At 53.9% G+C, this 18,278-nt stretch overlaps 8 protein-coding genes across 8 annotated transcripts; 3 read left to right on the top strand and 5 right to left on the bottom strand.

The window, feature by feature from the left end:
- Nucleotides 1-365: 365 nt before the first annotated feature.
- Nucleotides 366-1,510, top strand: J4E79_011830 (uncharacterized protein; the record flags this gene model as incomplete). The annotated part of the gene is made up of 2 exons (XM_049360656.1): nucleotides 366-857; nucleotides 908-1,510. The coding sequence occupies 2 exons, from the start codon at nucleotides 366-368 to the stop codon at nucleotides 1,508-1,510; spliced, it is 1,095 nt and encodes a 364-aa protein (XP_049204892.1).
- Nucleotides 1,511-2,399: 889 nt separating this feature from the next.
- J4E79_011829 (uncharacterized protein) lies at nucleotides 2,400-4,416 on the top strand (the record flags this gene model as incomplete). The annotated part of the gene is made up of 3 exons (XM_049360655.1): nucleotides 2,400-2,875; nucleotides 2,925-4,134; nucleotides 4,183-4,416. 3 exons carry the CDS (start codon nucleotides 2,400-2,402, stop codon nucleotides 4,414-4,416), a joined length of 1,920 nt encoding a protein of 639 aa, XP_049204891.1.
- Nucleotides 4,417-5,203: 787 nt separating this feature from the next.
- J4E79_011828 (uncharacterized protein) lies at nucleotides 5,204-5,865 on the bottom strand (the record flags this gene model as incomplete). Its single annotated transcript, XM_049360654.1, has 2 exons — nucleotides 5,204-5,226; nucleotides 5,484-5,865. The coding sequence occupies 2 exons, from the start codon at nucleotides 5,863-5,865 to the stop codon at nucleotides 5,204-5,206; spliced, it is 405 nt and encodes a 134-aa protein (XP_049204890.1).
- A 497-nt stretch (nucleotides 5,866-6,362) lies between these two features.
- Nucleotides 6,363-8,101, bottom strand: J4E79_011827 (uncharacterized protein; the record flags this gene model as incomplete). Its single annotated transcript, XM_049360653.1, has 3 exons — nucleotides 6,363-6,770; nucleotides 6,823-7,663; nucleotides 7,710-8,101. The coding sequence occupies 3 exons, from the start codon at nucleotides 8,099-8,101 to the stop codon at nucleotides 6,363-6,365; spliced, it is 1,641 nt and encodes a 546-aa protein (XP_049204889.1).
- Nucleotides 8,102-10,405: 2,304 nt separating this feature from the next.
- Nucleotides 10,406-11,544, bottom strand: J4E79_011826 (uncharacterized protein; the record flags this gene model as incomplete). Its single annotated transcript, XM_049360652.1, has 3 exons — nucleotides 10,406-10,622; nucleotides 10,670-11,382; nucleotides 11,440-11,544. The coding sequence occupies 3 exons, from the start codon at nucleotides 11,542-11,544 to the stop codon at nucleotides 10,406-10,408; spliced, it is 1,035 nt and encodes a 344-aa protein (XP_049204888.1).
- A 552-nt stretch (nucleotides 11,545-12,096) lies between these two features.
- UTP25 (rRNA-binding ribosome biosynthesis protein utp25) lies at nucleotides 12,097-14,106 on the top strand (the record flags this gene model as incomplete). The annotated part of the gene is made up of 1 exon (XM_049360651.1): nucleotides 12,097-14,106. One exon carries the CDS (start codon nucleotides 12,097-12,099, stop codon nucleotides 14,104-14,106), a length of 2,010 nt encoding a protein of 669 aa, XP_049204887.1.
- A 122-nt stretch (nucleotides 14,107-14,228) lies between these two features.
- J4E79_011824 (uncharacterized protein) lies at nucleotides 14,229-15,610 on the bottom strand (the record flags this gene model as incomplete). The annotated part of the gene is made up of 3 exons (XM_049360650.1): nucleotides 14,229-14,527; nucleotides 14,596-14,971; nucleotides 15,020-15,610. The coding sequence occupies 3 exons, from the start codon at nucleotides 15,608-15,610 to the stop codon at nucleotides 14,229-14,231; spliced, it is 1,266 nt and encodes a 421-aa protein (XP_049204886.1).
- A 1,391-nt stretch (nucleotides 15,611-17,001) lies between these two features.
- J4E79_011823 (uncharacterized protein) lies at nucleotides 17,002-17,646 on the bottom strand (the record flags this gene model as incomplete). The annotated part of the gene is made up of 2 exons (XM_049360649.1): nucleotides 17,002-17,492; nucleotides 17,589-17,646. The coding sequence occupies 2 exons, from the start codon at nucleotides 17,644-17,646 to the stop codon at nucleotides 17,002-17,004; spliced, it is 549 nt and encodes a 182-aa protein (XP_049204885.1).
- Between the last annotated feature and the right edge of the window lie 632 nt (nucleotides 17,647-18,278).

The following is an 18,278-nucleotide window of genomic DNA, read 5'->3' as shown; positions in this document are numbered from 1 at the left end:
ATCTTCTGCGGCGAAGCGGGCCAATCCACGGCGTGTTGCCCATGCCGCGCCGCCGATCATCCGCGCCCAACGAACTTTCGCACGAACAGATTGTGCTCGGCCGTGTCTATCTCGATAGTCTGGACCGGAATCTCAGGACTTCGCGTGGCGGCGCCATGATCGTCCGTGTTGTTACGCCTATCACAGTTGGACCGAGGGCCGCATACATAGGCGTCACCGTCTCTACTCCCGAGTAGCTCAACGGCGTGACACCGAGCGCTGGTTCAGTGACATGTGAAGCAAAAGCACCCACTCCATCATTACCCTTGACTTGGACGTACAAGATTGCATCGCATACGACGACGGCTGCGCATACACATCCAGCCATGGCCGACGATCAAGAGAAGGGCATAATTGGGCGGGCGCGCGGCATGTCGCTGTCGTTGCTGCACACGACACCGCAGCTGGGCATGTGGCAGGCCACGGCGACGGCAATGGCTCAAGCGCCCAACTTGACCGAATTGCGAGAGCCGGAATCTGGAGGATCAAACATCACGTTCGACGCTCATGGTCATGCCACACGAGTAGCGGTTCCAGACGAAGATGGAGAGCTCACCTTGGTCAAGTCCCAGACTAGGATCCTTGACCAGCCCGCAACAGACGCGATGGTACCGGGAGAAGTGGACGAGAAGACTGGGAAGAGGTCGCGTAAGCCTCATGGACATGGACTCCACCGTCGACGAACGTTGAAGGAGAAGCACGCGTCGTCCGAGAAGGAACCGTGGGGCCCTACCATCAAGCACGGTCTGAAAGCCTTCTGGGTCTTCTTCCTCACACCGTCAGGCTTTCTAATCACCATCTACGGTCTCAACATCGTCGTACGTATGCGCGCTCCCCATTCGTGCCTCCTCTTACTAACGAACCCCAGGCCTGGGGCGCTATGCTCTTCTTCCTGCTCCTCAACGCCGCGCCCGCCATGTGCCACCCCAGCTGCAACGACGACTACAGCTCCCGCAAAATCTGGCTCGAAATCGACAGCCAGATCCTCAACGCCCTTTTCTGCGTCACGGGCTTCGGCCTCGCCCCCTGGCGCTTCCGCGATTTCTACTGGTCCATCCGCGCCGTCCACTTCCACGACTCAAACGCCATGCGCCGGCTCTGGAACCAGAATAAAGCTTGGTTTCGACCACCAAGCTGGTTTACGGAGAATGAGGGCTGGAGGGGCGAGGAGGAGTTGGTGCCGCAGACTTTTACGGGGGAGAGGGCGCCGCCGACTAGTATGTGGAAACTGGCGTTTACGGTTGATATGATGGTGTTGAATACGCTGTTGCAGGCTGTGTTGTGCTTTTTTATGTGGCATTGGGATCGGTTGGATCGCCCGACTTGGGCGACGGGGACTTTTATTGCGCTGGGGTGTGGGGTTGCGATGTTTGCGGGCATTATGTCGTGGTGGGAGGGGAGGAAGGTTAAGAAGATTGAGGGGCCTGAGATTAAGGTTGAGACGAAAGCTGCGGATGTGGAGAGTGGGTAGGGCGCGAGATTCGCCTGTCTGCGCTGTTCGGTTATTACATGTGTTTAATCCAGTGGACGAGTTTCTGCACCGGTGGTTCTTGTTATTCGAGGCAACCTGACTGAGTGGGTGTGATGCCGATTCGGAAATCGTGAGTCCCTCGTCTGCTCTGCGGCACCGCAATCCTACATCTTGAATGACAACGAAAAGCGCGAACTCGTCTTCAAAGAGGAAGGCCAAGAATACGCCCAAGTCGTCAAGATGCTCGGAAACGGATGTCTGAAATCGACAACGAGATAAGAAGGCCGGAAGAACAGAGACGTCGATGATGCCCAGGTGCGTTCGGCGCTATACGCACGTTAAGTATCGGATCCAGCACACGCAGCGACTCCGCCGACGAGAAAGATTGCAGCGCCAACGCTGTGAACCCCTTTGACAGCGCCGCGAAGCAGCAGTTCAGCCCCGACGACTCGCGCCTTTTCCTGATGATCCAGATCAAGGCGAGGGTGCTGAGAGCGCCGATACCTAACTACGCCGGGGAAGAAGCCAGCCGCGAAGGAACATGTAACCTTGGAAGTCACACATCCACACCATGCGATGCCGGCCCTGCTGATTCTTCACCCGTCTTGTTCTTTTCCAATTGTCACCGCGTACCAAGCTTAGTAATTACTAGTAAAACAGTCAGCCTTGGGTTTATGTCTTCCTCCGACTCGGCGGCGGTGCAGCATGGCTGAGTATCCTCTGTTAGGAAGATGCCCGCCAGTGCGGGGCACCTACATGTGGCACAGCCACTGTCTGCATCTCAGCCTTGAAGAGGCGGAGCGACAACAATCTTGCACACTTCAAATTACTTGTTATACTATCACAATAGTCGCGAGGTTCCCGACGCGGTTTCCACGACTTTACCACCATGGCAGAAATCATCGGGTTGGCAGCTTCACTAATCACCCTCGCGGGCGCGAGCGCGCAACTCGCCAGAACGCTCCTCGAAGTCGCCAACGTCATCAAATCAGCGGAGTATGAGGCTAGAATGATTGCCGCAGATATCTCGGTCTTTTCAAGTTCGCTCACGCAATTGAGTATGGTCGTGGATCTCCCACACTCTAAAACAGAGAAGCTTCGCGAGATCACCGTCGTCTTGATCGGCGCATGCCAAACCCTCATAGAGGATTTGAAAATGCTGATCGGGGAGCCGGTCCAACATGATCCTTCACGGCGTGCTTTCACCATTTCGCTCATACGGTTCCGATTTAGGTGGATGAAGGTTGGGCCTAAGGTCATGTTTGTCAAAAGCTTGGTGGATTCATTCAAGACCACCATCATCGTCCTTGTTTCTACCATGAACTTGGCTGTCGTACTGCAGCGAGATGCCCCGGACTCTATCAGGTAGGCAGCATAAAGTTGCGGTAGCAGTATCATGCTGACGTTTGTACAGCGAGAGTCTGAAAACACAGGTCGAGAGCAACATTAAGTTCGCGGAAGACGCTACAGAGTGTCTATGTCATCATCGAGATGCTCAACAAGACGACGGTTCCTCCTTTACGCTCACTCTGGATCCAAGCACTGCAATAGAGGCCGGAGACACGACACAGAACGCGGGTGGAGAGTTGGTCCTCCTTGGTGCAGCACAACAAGGTGTTACGAAAAGACACGACTCAACCATCTTCCAGAGCGGGGACTTCGACGAGGATGACTGCGCCCTCCAGGCTGCTCAGAACTGTACACAAATTGTCGAGATGCAGCAAATGTCTTGCGCGTTGGCCAGAGACGTGCTAGATCATCAGAGTCTGAAACCGACGTGGAGCTGGAATGCGACCGAGAGGTCGTCTGCGCATGAGGGATCACGGTTTTTCCCCGCAAGCGAAGATGGGTATTCGACAGCGGATACCGAAGGAGTCCAAGTCTTCCCTGAAAGCGAAGATCATTACTTTACAGCGGATACTGAAGGAATCGAGATTGTCCCCGCAAGCGAAGATGGTTACTCCACAGCGGATACTGAAGCTGATGCAAGAACACCGTCCGAGGAAAAAGGCGAAGGGTCGGTACGTCACAGCGAGCCGCAAGAACGATGGACTCCTTTTGGGAAATCATTTGCACATACAGGACGCCCGGACTCCAAGGCGAAGAGAAGCGGCAATCCGACTGTCGATACTGGTGTGCATCGGCAGAGGTCATCAAAGCGCGATGACGAAGAGGCGGTGCGCCATAGAAGTCCACGGCAACACGTTCCACGCGCTGAAAATGAAATATTCGACAGGCTAGAGAATTTGCTTATATCCAAGGAGGACGCAGATAAAAAAGCTGCTGAGAAGGCGAGGAGAGATGCGGAACTTGCGAAATTCGATCGACTAGAGAGTCTGCTCGTATCTCAGCAGGAGGCAAAGATCGAAAAGGAAAAGGCAAAGAAAGAGGCTGCTGAAAAGTTGAAGGCAGAGATGGAAGAAAGTCAAATGGACAGGGTGGAAAAGCTGATTTTGGCGCAACAGGAGGCGAAGGCTGAAATAGAAAAGGCAAAGAAAGAGCATGCTGAAAAGGCATTAGCAGAGGCAAAAGAAGTAGAGAAAGCTAGAACAGCGACATTCATCTTCCATGATGCAGTCGGCCGCAAGTTCGAATGCCCCTGGCTTTTGTGCAACACTTGGGAGGTAAGTAATTTGCACACCTGCTTAAAGTTCGCAAACTAACTCCATCAGGGAATGCGGGATTTCATCGCAAAAGTTAGCTCCGGCGTAGCAGTGCTCTCCCAGCTAGTCGACAACGGAGAGTACGATCTACTGAAAGACGACCTCATTATTCCGCCGCATCTCTGGGAGAGTATGGTATCTCCGGGTTCATCGGTGACCATGCGCGCCAGGAAGTTGGCCTCGCCTCCGGTTGACAAGAAGGCTTCATGGTTCCGTAGGTCGATAAGCAAGGGGAGTGGCTAGGAATACGTTTGAGATATTATTGTATCTGTTACTATCGAAGCGAGCGCTCGCAACAACAACCTTGTATCCAGGGTACTACCACTACTCCTACTAACACGACCTCTATCTCAGCCCGTGAAACACTGCCGCATATGTCTAGGCTATTGCATCTTTTGTTGTGCCTTCGCTATCAACATCAACTTCAAGCGAAGAATGCGTCTGCCTACAGCGCAATGTTGCTACCCTAGCAATCTCTGTCAATGGCGCCCTCACAAAGCGGGAAACAATGCTCACTGCATCGCATTCGTCAATGATCGGCATTGTATACCTGCCATGCATTCTCCTTCTAAGACCATCTGCTTATGTAGCTTTTCGAAGTTGCGCAAGCATAAACCACCCAATCTAACTCCACGTTTCCGCCGTACCTGCAAGTCACGTCCCCTGTTCCCCAACCGCAATCTCCCAGCCCACCCTCTCTAAATCCCTCAACACCAGCTCCTCGAACGCTCTTGCAGCCATAGAGTGAGGCGTACTAGCCGGAACCAAATCCTTGAGGTGAAAAGCTTTCGTGTCCGCCATATTCCTTATCCAACTCACTTGCAGCGCCTTTTTCTCCTCCCCTTTTTTCGCCATAGCCAGCAGTTCCAGAATTGAGGCCGATATACCATGGTTAATTACGTCAAGGCATATTTCGTATCCCACATCGAGAAATACGCGGTGTGCGAGGAGGATGTTTGGGAAGGCGTATGCTGACTCGTACAATTTGCGCCGTGGGACAATGTGCGCGCACATATGATAGTAGTGACGCTCAGCCCGCGGAGACCAAGTGAACTGGGTGTACCGATAAAACTGCGCCGTAGACTCCGAGAACATCTGCTGGCTCGTCCATATCCATGCATATTCTTGCGCGTGTCTGAGTCCCTTGCAGGGGCCTCCATTCACTGGTTTGACAAGATCGCATGCCGACATGAGACTTGCCCTGTATGTACCAGTAGATGAATACTCAGCTGTCATAACTGGGCCCCAGGGGATAGTATCGTGCTCCGAGAAGTTCCAGGTTAGCTCTTGGTAGAAGGATATCATCGTACCGCTCCAGGCGTGGTGGTATATCAGGTCGCGGATCTCTCTCGGCAGGCGGAAGAACCGGTCAAGGAATATTGTGTGCTGTTTTCGGGCTCTTTGTTTCGATCTTGCTGCTTTGCGCCTTTCGTATGGAAGCAAGGCCTCGATTAGGGATGGCCGTTCTTCCTCGACTTTTGCGCTCAGTTCAGCCGCGCGGTAATGTGCCTTGTATGCGTTCTCTCTTGCGCGTGCAAGCACATGGTCGAGATGGGCTATGCGGTTTCTTATCGCTCTTCTCTCAAATTTCTCGAAGCGTCGTGCGGCTTTACGCTGCTCTTTAGTGGGCGTCTGGTCGGCGACTAGCACCTCTTGTTCATCGCTCTGTTGTTCCAGCTCATGTTCGTCCATCGTAGTGAGTGTTATGAGGAGAGATAATAGATGCAAACGACGAATATTTTGGGTGCAAAGCTTTTCGAGTAGATGGATAAATGTAACGTTCGCTACCAAACATGCGACACCTATGGCTGTTCCGTGGTTCGCATACACCCCATAAATAAGACGAGCCAACCATGAGTCTCATGATTGCAATCCCTCTCATTTGAGGATTACGATTTCGAATAGGATGGTGGTATATTGCGCGAGTTGTGAGTGGCTCATTGCTTACTCTGCGTCTTCGCAGTACCAGAAGTTCTTGGGGATGCGAGGTTCTTGGAGATGCGATACTTCTCTCTTTCGTAGAGTATCTCCTCGCAGTACCAGTAGATGGGGTGAATAACAGAGAGCCAACCATGACTAGCGTCGCCAAATATGACGAGAGAGCATAAGACAGGAAAGGAAACAAAATGCACAAAGGTTCAAATCCGAGGAAGAAATCCCTCTTGTTTCTCACCCTAACCATCATTCCCCTACCTCTCCTCGAACAGCAGATCTTCCACCAAAGTGGGCTCATAAGACCAGTCCAGCTTACCGCGCACATCCCACTTGTCTCCACGGGTCCTTTCAGAACGCCCATTCAGTCTAAGTTGCAGCTTCGAGTACATCATATACGGCTGGCAGCGATCCGAAGCGCCCTCTCGCGAGAGATGAAGAGTGAGCCGCTTAAACGCGCCTTGCCCCGATCCCAAAAGACGATCTGCAATACCGATCGCAGACGCGATAGTACTCTCTTTGTTAAGTTCGGGGTGGGGGATGTTGCCCCAGATGTCCTGGACGAGCTTTTCGCTGTAGTCGTTTGCTTCGTGGGGAATGTGCAGCCAGAGATCAAGCTTCGTAAGATCCATTCCTAACAGGGCGACGAGATGTTGCGGATCGATCTAATGGTACGGTCAGCGCGACTATGATTTGGTCCGCGTGAGCATGACTTACGTTGCGTTCGCAGGGTGCGTCCCAGCCTAGATGCTTGAGCCTAGGAAATGTCCGCGCGATATCCTTCAAACGGCTGAAGGGCATGACTACCTTGTGGCAGTATGCTTCAAATGTCGGCCCAAGGATCAGTGTCTCGAGTGTATCCTTGTGCTGCTCAATAGCGGGCCAAAGATCGTCTATACCCGCTTGCGCTCGTGACAGATCGAGATGTTCAAGTGCGTCAATCGACTCGATGAACCGCTTCGCAGGCGATTTATCACCCTCCCACATCCCAAAACTCAGCACTTTGAGCTTCGGGCAAAGTCCGGTGAAGCAAGAAAAGAAGTTTGCGGGATGTTCGCCGCCGAAGTCGAGCTTACGCAGTCGGGAACAGTCGATAGCATCGCGAAACATGCGACAGTAGTCGAGATCCCAGAGAAACGCCGTCTGGCCATGGTATCTCAAGGTCTGAAGAGTCATCTCCTCCAGTAGAGGGAGGCGCATACCGGTGGTGAGATCAAGGCGCGGTATCTTCGCTGGCTCCGTATCGGGTGTAAAAAGGTTGTGACCGTCTTGCAAAACTTGTAGCCGAAGAGATCTAACGTTCCCGCCAGCCGCCAGTGCCTGGGAGAGTCGAGGCCACTCGGATCGGCAAGGGTGCTCGGGGGCGAAGCCCTGCATATATACCTCGTAGGTCAAGCTAACAAGAAGCGGAGATGACAGGAGCTTCATGTCCATCTGGCGATGTGCAACACTCGTTGCCGTCTTCCGGTCTACGACAACAACGCGTATCTCGGGCTTCGGCTCAATTGCATGAATGATGTCGTATACTGCCGGAGTTATGTGCGTGGAAGTCTCCCAACTACAAGAGTCAGTTTCAGTATCTTGAATTGGTTAAAGGAACATACTTGAGCGATCGAAGATTCTTGTGCCGCGAAGTCTTGTTGAGTATCATAACCAGGTCTTCGGAGGGTACCTCGTCTTTGACGGTGATGCTGCGGCTGTGCTTCGTAAGGTCACCGTGCTCATGCTTGGAGAGCTTCTCCACAAGTGTCTTGTATGCCGTTGACTCTCCGTTCAAGATGATGTTGCGGTATATGTATGGTAGCGCCGCATGGTGCAAGACTTCGGAAGATTGTGCCACATTCAGTAGATCTGCGGGCGATGTGTCCACGATATCGGAGAGAATGAGGTGATGAATGTCATCGGGAACGGCGTTTAGGTTGATCATCTGGCCCGCAACGCCCTGCGACGAAGCAGAAGCGGTGTTGCCAGCGACGAGAGTGTTGCGAATTGACATTGTAACAAAGATACGTAACCAGAATACTAGCATGTTGGTCAATCTGACTAGAGATGCAAGACATCTTTATACAATACAACCTTCCAGGCAGAACTATGAAGTAGGCGCAGCAACCCACGCGGTGCCAACAGGACCGAAAGCCATCACGACGACACGAGATTTCGAGCGCCTGAGGCAACTCCACAATGGGCGGTGTGGTAGACATCTCATAGCCAAGTCCAGAATCAAGATTCTACCAGGGACGATTTGGAAGCGATACCGGATACCGTTGATGAACCAGGAAGAGCGCCAGCCTCGCTTTCATCGGGCTGAAGGGATTGGAATTCACTGCCACGACTGCGCCACGACGGGGGGTCGCTTCGCGTTGTATTCGGGGATTCACGTTGCATGTAGAGAGGTCCTGAGCGATAGCGCGAACAATCGCGGGCGAATTCGGTATCTATCCGATGCGCGATGCTGGTAGATGCTAAGTACTTGCGGCAGTTGTAGGTGTGGTGTGGCAGAGGTGCTCAAGTGGTACCACCTGGGCAGCGATGACGCACTAGCACGTGACTGGCCGGCGCGGGTGGTCGGGCCTCCGTTCCGCTGCTGCCTAGTCAGTCCATCACCACCTCAACAACATCACCACGAAACAACACCGACACACCTTGAATCGAAAATTGCCAGAGCCGTCGCTCACCCTCGCCATGACCTCTTGGAAGCATTGCAATTGCAAAATGACTACGAGCGCACAATCAAGGCGCTCGGCCGCCTCGTTGCCGACGCACCGGCGCTGAATTGTTGACAATCGGTCTGTGGAATTGTATCTGCGACGCAAACGCGTCGGAAGTGAGTCACCGTCATGCCTCCGCTGTTTTTAGCACCCTGCTAACATCGTTGAAGATGAACAAGACGATGCCGTCGTCGCTGCCCTTGCATTCAAAGCGGCAGAATTACGAACCAACCTCGAAGAATTGTCCATCTTGCAAACCTCGCAATCGAAATCGCAAAATGACAAAGCGGAATCGGAGGCGTCGCGAGAACGTCGGCATCCATGGCATATTGCGGCGGCCATTCGCGACTTCGTCCTCAACCATGATCCTTGAACAAAATTGCTTGAACCAAATCGAATGATACGAATCGATATGAATCGAATCGATTGAACCAAATCGACATGAACCAAATCGACATGAATCAAATCGACATGACCCAAATTAATTGATCCAAATCGACACAACAATCACAACCGCCTTACACCGCGGCCATTGAACCTCGACGTAAGTACCAACCCCCAAAGCCCTTCCCAAACCACTGAAGTTAATCCTTAGACAGACAAATGAAATGGAAAATTGAGCTATCGCGGCGGCGGGAATGGCAAGCGGCTCGTTTGGCTAATGAAAGCACCGAGCATGATTTTCACTGCGTTCTATCGTGGTCTTTATCACGGTGCACTTTACTTTCGCGTTCTATCGTGGTCTTCATCACGGTGCACTTTCCTTTTACGTTCTATCAGATCCACATCTGGTGCACTTCCCTTTTCGCGTTCTATCGTGGTCTTCATCACGGTGTACTTTCCTTTCGGACTCTATCAGATCCACATCTGGTGCATTGTCCTTTCGCGTTTTATCGGGTTTAGATCTGGTGCATCTGTTTTCGCGTTATATCGTGGTATTCATCACGGTGCACTCCGTTATATCGTGGTATTCATCACGGTGCACTCCGTTATATCGTGGTCTTCACCACGGTGCACTTCGTTATATCGTGGTCTTCACCACGGTGCACTCAGTTCTATCGTGGTCTCCATCACGGTGCATCTTTCTTTCGCGTTCTATCGTGGCTTTCATCACGGTGCATTTTCCTTCCGCCTCTTATCTCGGAGTCCAACTCCGAGGTGCATGCCTGCTTTTCTATCATGGTGCTTCCATCATGGTGCATCCTAGTTAGACGTACATAGCGACAAATGGTATCTGAACCATCACGTACACGACCCCAGCTTTCTGATCTTATTCATTTCATGACTTTTCATGCATGTGGCCGAACGCCGTCAATGCTACCGCAGGGATAATGTAGTAGTTATACAGCGCTTCTCGGACAGACTCTAACTCGCTCGCTCGCTCGCTCGCTCACGAGTATATCAACCCCCTGCTCACATTGTCTCTCATCATAGCCCTCGCGACCATTGTCTGACCTCGAACCCGACTTCTTCCCTATAACGCTGGTCCCAGAGCGTCATGTCGCGCCATGTCGCGCCATGTCGCGCTTACTGCGTCAGCAGTGGCATGTCACTAGAACGCCAAACTCCATGCAGTGTGCCTTTTATCCCATTCATGCCTCCTGCTCTCTTTGTTGCCTGCCCTTGCCGCCGCCTCGTCGGTCGCCGCCCTTGCCCCTGTTGTCGCCGTCCTTCTTGCCGTCGCCAGCGAGAGGGTCGCCGCCGCCCATGGTGAGCGCCGCGGTCGCGAGGCGGTTCGAGAGGTCGATTTGTGTGCGGATGGTGTTGGCGAGGTATGATACGACGAGGACGTCTTGGATGTGTGCGTTGCTGTGATTGTTAGCATATGTCTGGGAGTATGAATAATTCTGACGTACAAGTCGCGCTCAATGTCGGCGGGCTCGACCTTGGGTGCCAGGCTGAGGGCGTTCATCAGGAACTGGCCCAGCGCGGACGATGGCTCAGCCTCCTCGTCCAGCACGTTGTTAACGTAGTTGGAGACGCGCTCGAGCATGTCCAGGACGTGTGTGATGGCCGTCTCCAGCGAGTCGAGGTCGGTCATGACGTCCTGCGACCGGTCCTCGCGGTCCTTGGCGGACGAGATGAGCTCCAGGCCTGACCTCTCGGCCTCGCCGTACTTGATCTCGTGGGGCACGGGGATGAAGAGGCATGAGTCGGCGGCGCGCTCGGCGGTGACACCAATGGGCGCGGAGATGTACGTCTTGGACTCAATCTCCTGGCCGGGGACGGTCGAGACAGTCAGGTGGACGGCGGGGTGTGGCCATGTGCCGTCGCCTTGCTGGCTGTAGAAGTTCTGGATGAGGGCGGAGAAGGTGTTGAGGTCGCTGCTGGTCGCGTACCAGCCGACGAGGACTTCGCGGGGGTTGGCGCGCAGGTGCAGGGCGAGCATCTGCTTCTGGTAGTCCATGTCGACCTCGACCTGCTCGGCCGTCTCGGTGTGGGGGACGGCATAGCAGTTGCGGATCTCGATCTCGGTGCCGTCTTCGCTGCGGGTGCCGAGGAGGGTGCCGATGACGCGCTCTTGCTCGGCGGGGCGGCGGAGCGAGTGGTCGAGGATGGAGAAGACGGCCTAGCAGATGGTGTCAGAGAGTAGAGCAGGCAGCCTCGACCGTGGCTTGTCGCATACCTGGGGCTGGATGGCGACGTTCAGCGGGGCAGTCGACGGCTGCGTGCCCATGGACGCGGGGCCGAGCGGGCGCGCCAGATGCAGGAAGGAGTCGTTCTCGGCCATGGTGGCGGTTGTAGTGGTGATAGGTTCTTGTTTGGTGGGCGTGGTGTTGAGGCGCTCGGGACGTCAAATGTGGTTGGTGGGGCACGCAGCGATATTCTTCACGAAATCTGGGCAGGTGCGTTCGCTTGCACGGACCATCTGAACTTTTTCTGGCGCGCCGAGTTAACTTGCGGAGTATCTCAACGCGACGACTCTACTTCGACCACAGACATTTCGCTTCTTCCCTTGCGCAAGAGGTAGTCGCAACGCAATACTACCCTCACTCAACGCGGCAAAACCACCTAAACCCTGCGGAAGACTTGCTTCACATCAGCGCATACACCTGCGCAACCGACATGGCGCCAATGAGAGGACGAGGCGGATCTCGTGGAGGAGGAAGGGGCGGTAGTAGGGGCGGCGGAATGGGAAGGGGCAGAAGCGGCATGAGAGGTCGTGGAAGAGGTGGAAGCAGAGGCGGATTTGCCGCAGCGAGAACACGAGACGAGGTCGAAGATTCGTGAGTACGGATATTGGTCGCGGGTGCATGGGTCCAATCCTAACAGTACCAGAAACATGCCCATGCGCGAACCCACCCCATCCGACGAGAGCGAATCCGACGTATCAGAAGACGATGTCTCGGACGAAGAGGAAGAAGAAGAAGAAGCGCAACCCATCTCGAACGCCTATGCGACTCTCCTGCAGTCTTTCTCGTCGCGCAATACCGGCTCGGAAGAGCATCGCAAGAAGAGGCGGAAGCTGGAGCACGACGAGCCTGAGCAGGAGGTCGAATTGGACGACGATGCTGAATCTACCACCCTGGAAGGCGACGAGGCGGAGGACGAGCAGGCAGAGGTTGATAATGATGAAGACGTCGACGATGACGATCAGGAAGAGCAGGAGCTCGAGCAGGCCTACCAGAAGCACTTTGGGAACCCCGACGAGAACGAACTAGCCGCGCGACTCAAGCGGATAGCAGCCAACCAGTGGACGTCACAGAAGCTGGATCGAGCATCCGGGAAGGGCGTCGGCATACTCCAGGTTCCCAGCGACGAGGTCAAGCCGAACCGGAAGCTCAGAAGCGTACGCGACGTCCAGTTGAAAGCGCGGCTTGTAGATAACGCACAGAAAAAGGTCGGCGCTTTCAATGATCTAGAACAAGCCATCGCACCCTCTATCTTCGGCTACCAAGACCTACTCTTCGGCGCAAGAACAGTCCAAAACGCCAGCCGTCTCCGCGACATAACCTGTCTGCACGCCCTAAACCACATCCTCACAACCCGCGACCGCATCCTCAAGAACAACGCCAAGCTATCCACATCCAAAGACTCCTCCGACCCCGACATCGAATACCGCGACCAAGGTTTCACGCGCCCCAAAATCCTCTTCCTGCTCGAAACAAAACAAGCCTGCGTCCGCGTCCTCGACTCCCTAACCTCCCTCCACGCCTTCGAGCAACAAGAAAACAAAAAACGCTTCCTCGACTCCTTCTCCTTACCCGAAGAAAAATTTTCACCCGACCGCCCCGCCGACTTCCGCGAACTGTTTGAAGGAAACGACGAGAATGAGTTCCGCATCGGCGTAAAACTCACACGGAAAACACTGAAATTCTACTCCACCTTCTACAACTCAGACATCATCTTCGCCTCCACCCTCGGCCTCCGCCGCGCCATCGAGACCGGGGACCCCAGAAAGAAACAAGGCGACTCCGATTTCCTGTCGTCCATCGAAATGGTGATTATGGAACAAGCCGACGCAGCGCTAATGCAAAACTGGGAGCACGCAGAATACGTTTTCGAGCACCTGAATCTCCAACCGAAAGATGCGCATGGCTGCGACTTTTCGCGCGTGAGGAGTTGGTATTTAGATGGGCATGCGCCGTTGTTCAGGCAAACAATCATTCTATCCGCGTTCCTAACACCAAAGATAAACACCCTCTTCAACAAACACATGCGCAACTACGCCGGTCGGCTGAAATACGTACCAGACCACACAGCCGGACTCATCGAGTCTCTCTCGTGGGGTATAAAACAGACGTTCACGCGGTTCGACTCGCCATCACACCTCACAGACCCCGATGCGCGGTTTAAATTCTTCAATACGTCGATCCTGCCGTCTATATCCCGTTTACCGAAAAGCCCAGATGGAGGACTGGGGGTGTTGGTGTTCATACCTTCCTACCTCGATTTCGTCCGCGTCAGAAACTCACTTGTGGATTCTGATATCGCATACGCATCTATTAGTGAATACACCGATGCAACCGACGTCCGCAAGGCACGCTCGCACTTTATGAACGGGAAACACAGTTTGTTGCTGTACACCGGCCGCGCCCACCATTTCCATAGATACAACATCCGCGGTGTGAAGCGCGTGGTCTTTTACGGGGTACCTGAGAACCCGGTGTTCTACGATGAGGTTGTGGGATTCGTTGGCAAGTCGATCGAACGCGCAGAGATTAGCAGAGCGGAAGCGAGTGTCAAGGTGTGTTTTTCGCGGTGGGAGAGGATGGAGTTGGAGAGGATTGTAGGCGGGAAGAGGGTGGGGAGGATGGTGGGGGATAAGGGGGATGTTTTTGATTTTGTGTAGGTGGGTGTATGCTTCGATGTTTGGAGAGCTTTTGACATGTAGTATAAGTTCCTCTTCTCAGATGCTTTCGAAGGCGATTGTAACCATCGTACACTCACTTCTCTTCTCTTCGTCGCAACATCCTAGGTTCGGACAACGACAACATGCTGTCTGATGAGGTTCTTTTCATCCTCTCTCCTCACAACATTCTTGGCATCATCGTCCATCTCCAACGCATTTGTGACGTTCATCCCGCTCACCATCTTCGCAGCCACTGGTTTGACTTCTCCGACCCACGGATCCTTCGCGACGTAGAAGAGGAGGTATGGCAAACTCGCCCCGGGCGGTTTGAACAGCCTTACCTTCTCAATGTACCTGTTTCCGCCAAGTTGGTCCTTGTGCTGTAGCAAGAGATAGCCTGCCCATCGACCCACCGGCGAACCTGATATCTCATTAGCATGCGATTCTCCCCATATCCTGGTCGTCAGAATAGGAGGAGCTTCAACATACCCAGTATAGCCAACCCCCCCTTCCCCCCCTTCCCCTTCCCATCCATCACAAACTCATGCCCCGGCCAAACCTTATACTCACTCTCCGGTGGGTCCAACAAACCCAGCGCATGCCGAAATATCTCCCTACTCCCCGCATTCATCACCTGCGTCACAAGCAGATACTTCAATCCCTTCAATCCAGCCGGACTAGTCGCGGCGACGCGGTTCCACATCGCCCAAGCAATATCCTGCGTCGTGCCTATGTCCGGGAGTTCGCTGGGCAGGGGCGTGCGGAACCATGTGTATGTTTTTGCCGAGTAGGTCATGGACATGATGTTCATGAGGGCGAGGAGGCCGTGGGGGTTCGCGGCGAATTCGTAGGATGCGCCTGTGGCCTGGGGTCGTTAGGAGTGTGGGTCAATGGGAAGGGGTAGAAAGCATACTCTGTATTCCCTCCCACAAACATCATAGTACTGCTTCGCCTCATTCGGCAACTCCCCCTTCTCATCCCTCTTAATCGCCGGCCCATCCCGATGATTAACCTTGAAACACCGATTCGGCCCCCCATCCTTCGCCGCCTTCGTATCCAGCCCGATCTCATCAAATGTCGCTTTGATCTTATGATACGCATCAAAGTCGCACTCGTTCTTTATCTTCTCGCTCAGTGCGTCACTGTCGTCGAACCCCCATTTCGCCAAATCTGCGCGACCGTCGCCGGTGAACGGGGATTGACAGGTTTCTGCGTATTGCGGGAAGTCTTTGAAGAGCCATCGCGCGACGCTGTCTTTGGATTTCATGGCTGAGTCGAGGGTTTGGCCTGTGGAGACGGCTTTGTCGAATTTGGCGTTGGGGGGTGGGGGGTCGGCGGCGGTGTGGACGGTGGAGGGATCAAATGTAGCGGCGACATGGTCTATGGGTGTGTCTTTGAGGTTGGCAGAGTAGGTGAGGTTCGTGAGTGAGGTATCGGTGGGAGGGAGGACGTGTGTCGAAGCCAGTGTCGCGAGCACTGCGAGGGTGAGGATGTGGAGCTTCATGCTGGAAGCTGGTGTGGGTGGTGCTGGTGAGTGAAGGGCGTGCAAACGGGGTGAAGGTAAGGCATTGTGGAGATTACGGTGGATACGCTGCGTGGGATCAAACGCGCTTTTCGGGGGTGAGTGAGGTGAGAACGACCTGTTGAAGGAAGGCGCAGCCAACATCAACATTTCGAATCGCCAGGCGTGGATCCTACGTCAAGATGAAAACATGCAAAGAAGGTGGCTTCACGGGAATGTGTGTTCCATGCTGCGTAGTGACAGTGACTAGTATGTAGCATTAGGTGAGTTGCGCAACGAGTTGAAAGTTCAGGTTCACGACTTCAACACCGTGAAGTGCTCCCCCGCACTGCGCCATCATACTCGAAGCAAAAGACCTGACAAAAGATAACGTGCCCAGGTCGTTGATTCCATGTCCACGTACACGAGCTCTGCTCAGCCTTAGTGCTAAAGAAGCAGTGATCGAAGACACAACAACGGACTTAGATGTAGACATGGAGCTAGAGCACCAACAAATACCCGATGCCGAAGATATATATTCGGTAAACACCTACTCGGACGAGCTCGGCTACGATCGAAAGACCATCAATCTAGCCGTAATCACAGGTAACAGTTACACGTATCAGGACTTATCTGTCTCTATGTCCGAGCTATCTTGATCTGAAGGTGACATGTATGCGAGAAGGATGGATTTGGTAATGGAAGACTAGACGTATCCGACTAGACCGGAATGTCACTTGAGAACAAGACGCGATTGCTCCTGCATCTGAAGATCGAGAAAGAACTGCACACACGTACTCGTCTTACACATTAAAAGGAGAGAATATAGAAGTGGACCCATAGCATTGCGATCGAATCTATACCAGTCATCCAACACTCCAACGATGTCAAACCCCGTCCGTCGCCACATCCCTCCCATTATCCTCAGCGTAAGTAACCCATCCCTATACATTTCCCGTGGATTCGGCATACCTATCTCTTTGAATGCTTTCTTAGAAGAAACGCGTGACACTGCGACCCCAAGATCACCGAGCTAGAAAATGTATTAGAAATCGATGAAGTTTGGTACTTTTTGTAGAAGCTCTAAAAACCTCGGTAGGTATCCATGATAAACGCCGGTGATCCCTTGTATAGGCAATACCATACTCCTAGTAATGCACAAACCCAGAGCACTACTCATCGGGTTGCCGTATGCTCGCTGGTAACGGGATGATTCTTCCCCGCTCGATGATGATGATGATGATGTGTTGGTGGCTCTTCATGGCTTCCAAGACATGTCGTCGACCCAGCGCTCGCATACTCGTTGGCATACCTCGCGCATCTGCTGCGACCCGACCCGACCTCAATCTCCGTACCATCGCTGCAGCAGCAGCCATCCATCAAACCCCTCACCCTCATCCACTCCTTACGGTACTAGCATCGTCCCCACCCCCATCAACCTTCTTCTTCTTTTTCTTCTTCTTCGGCTCCTCCCCTCCCCCATCCCCATCTCCCCCACCACCACCATCAACCTTCTTCCTCGGCCTCCCCAACTTCCCCCCTCCTTCCCTTCCACCCCCTCCTCCTCCCCCTCCCCCTTCTCCCCCCTCACCCCCATCCTTCTCCACAAGCACAGCCCCCTCATCAGTATCAAACGCCTTCCTCTTCCTCTTGAGCTCCTTATCCGTCTCCAGCATCTCGCTCACCCTCCCCAGCTTCCCCGTATCCCGCCTTAACATAAACTTAAAGTCGTCGAGCTTGATTTTGGCGCGCCGGGCGTGGTGCGCGACGGACGCGGCTTCGTGGCAGGTTTCGATGATGTAGTCGGTTATGATTTCGTCGAGGACGCGCATGGTTTCGGGGAGGGGGTAGTCGTTGTCGCCGAAGGCGAGGAGGAAGGCTTCTACTGGGGGTGCGTTAGTATGGTTGGAAGGTAGTTTGGGGGGTTTGGGGTGGATGGTGCGCATTGAGAGCGCTGATGAACTGGAGGACGGGAGCTTACAGTCTTGCGTAGGGAACTGCTGGCCTTTTTGCCGCAGGCGCATACGTGGCTCTGTCATGGTGTTGTGTCCCTCGCGCTCTTTGTCGTTGTCCGACTACCTCGTTCTCCTCTCTCAGCGCTTCCTTTGCTCGTTCCTTCAGCGCAGCTATCCGTGACAATCGCGTGTAATCCCTGCGCGCAACGCCCGTATGATGTAGTTCCGCAGTGCCGTAAACGGTGATATGAGTTGGTTGAGGTGAAGTCGCGACAAGTCTCCAGGGCTACGTCGCGCTTGTTCCAGCGACAATAGCTAGCGCGTTCGCTGCGCTGCAATGACGATCCCACATGCGGCGGCCGGGAGTGCGCACAGACCCTTTGTCCGCGGGCGCAACCAACGTACGCGACGACAGTAAAGCGACAATCTGGCCTGAAGCGCGCGCTTTCACTAGGCAGCAAACTTTACCTACCCTCTCTGACTACGAGCGCATCTACGCTGAGATATACGCGAAGACACCTATAGCGACGAACACACAGCATTTGACACGCATCCAAACTCACCACGACAAACACTCCGCCTTGACATCTACATCCACATCCACATCCATCACGATGGTTAGTCTCTCTCCTCCCCTCCTCCCCTCTCTCCCCTCCCATCATCCTCCCCCTATAACTCCTTCCCCCCATCCCTCCCCCCCCTGCCCCCCCCTCTCC

Source organism: Alternaria viburni (genome assembly GCF_023758015.1).
Source record: "Alternaria viburni strain BMP 2772 chromosome Unknown scaffold_61, whole genome shotgun sequence".
Classification (NCBI taxonomy): Eukaryota; Fungi; Ascomycota; class Dothideomycetes; order Pleosporales; family Pleosporaceae; genus Alternaria; species Alternaria viburni.
This window is presented reverse-complemented; position numbering and strand designations above follow the sequence as displayed.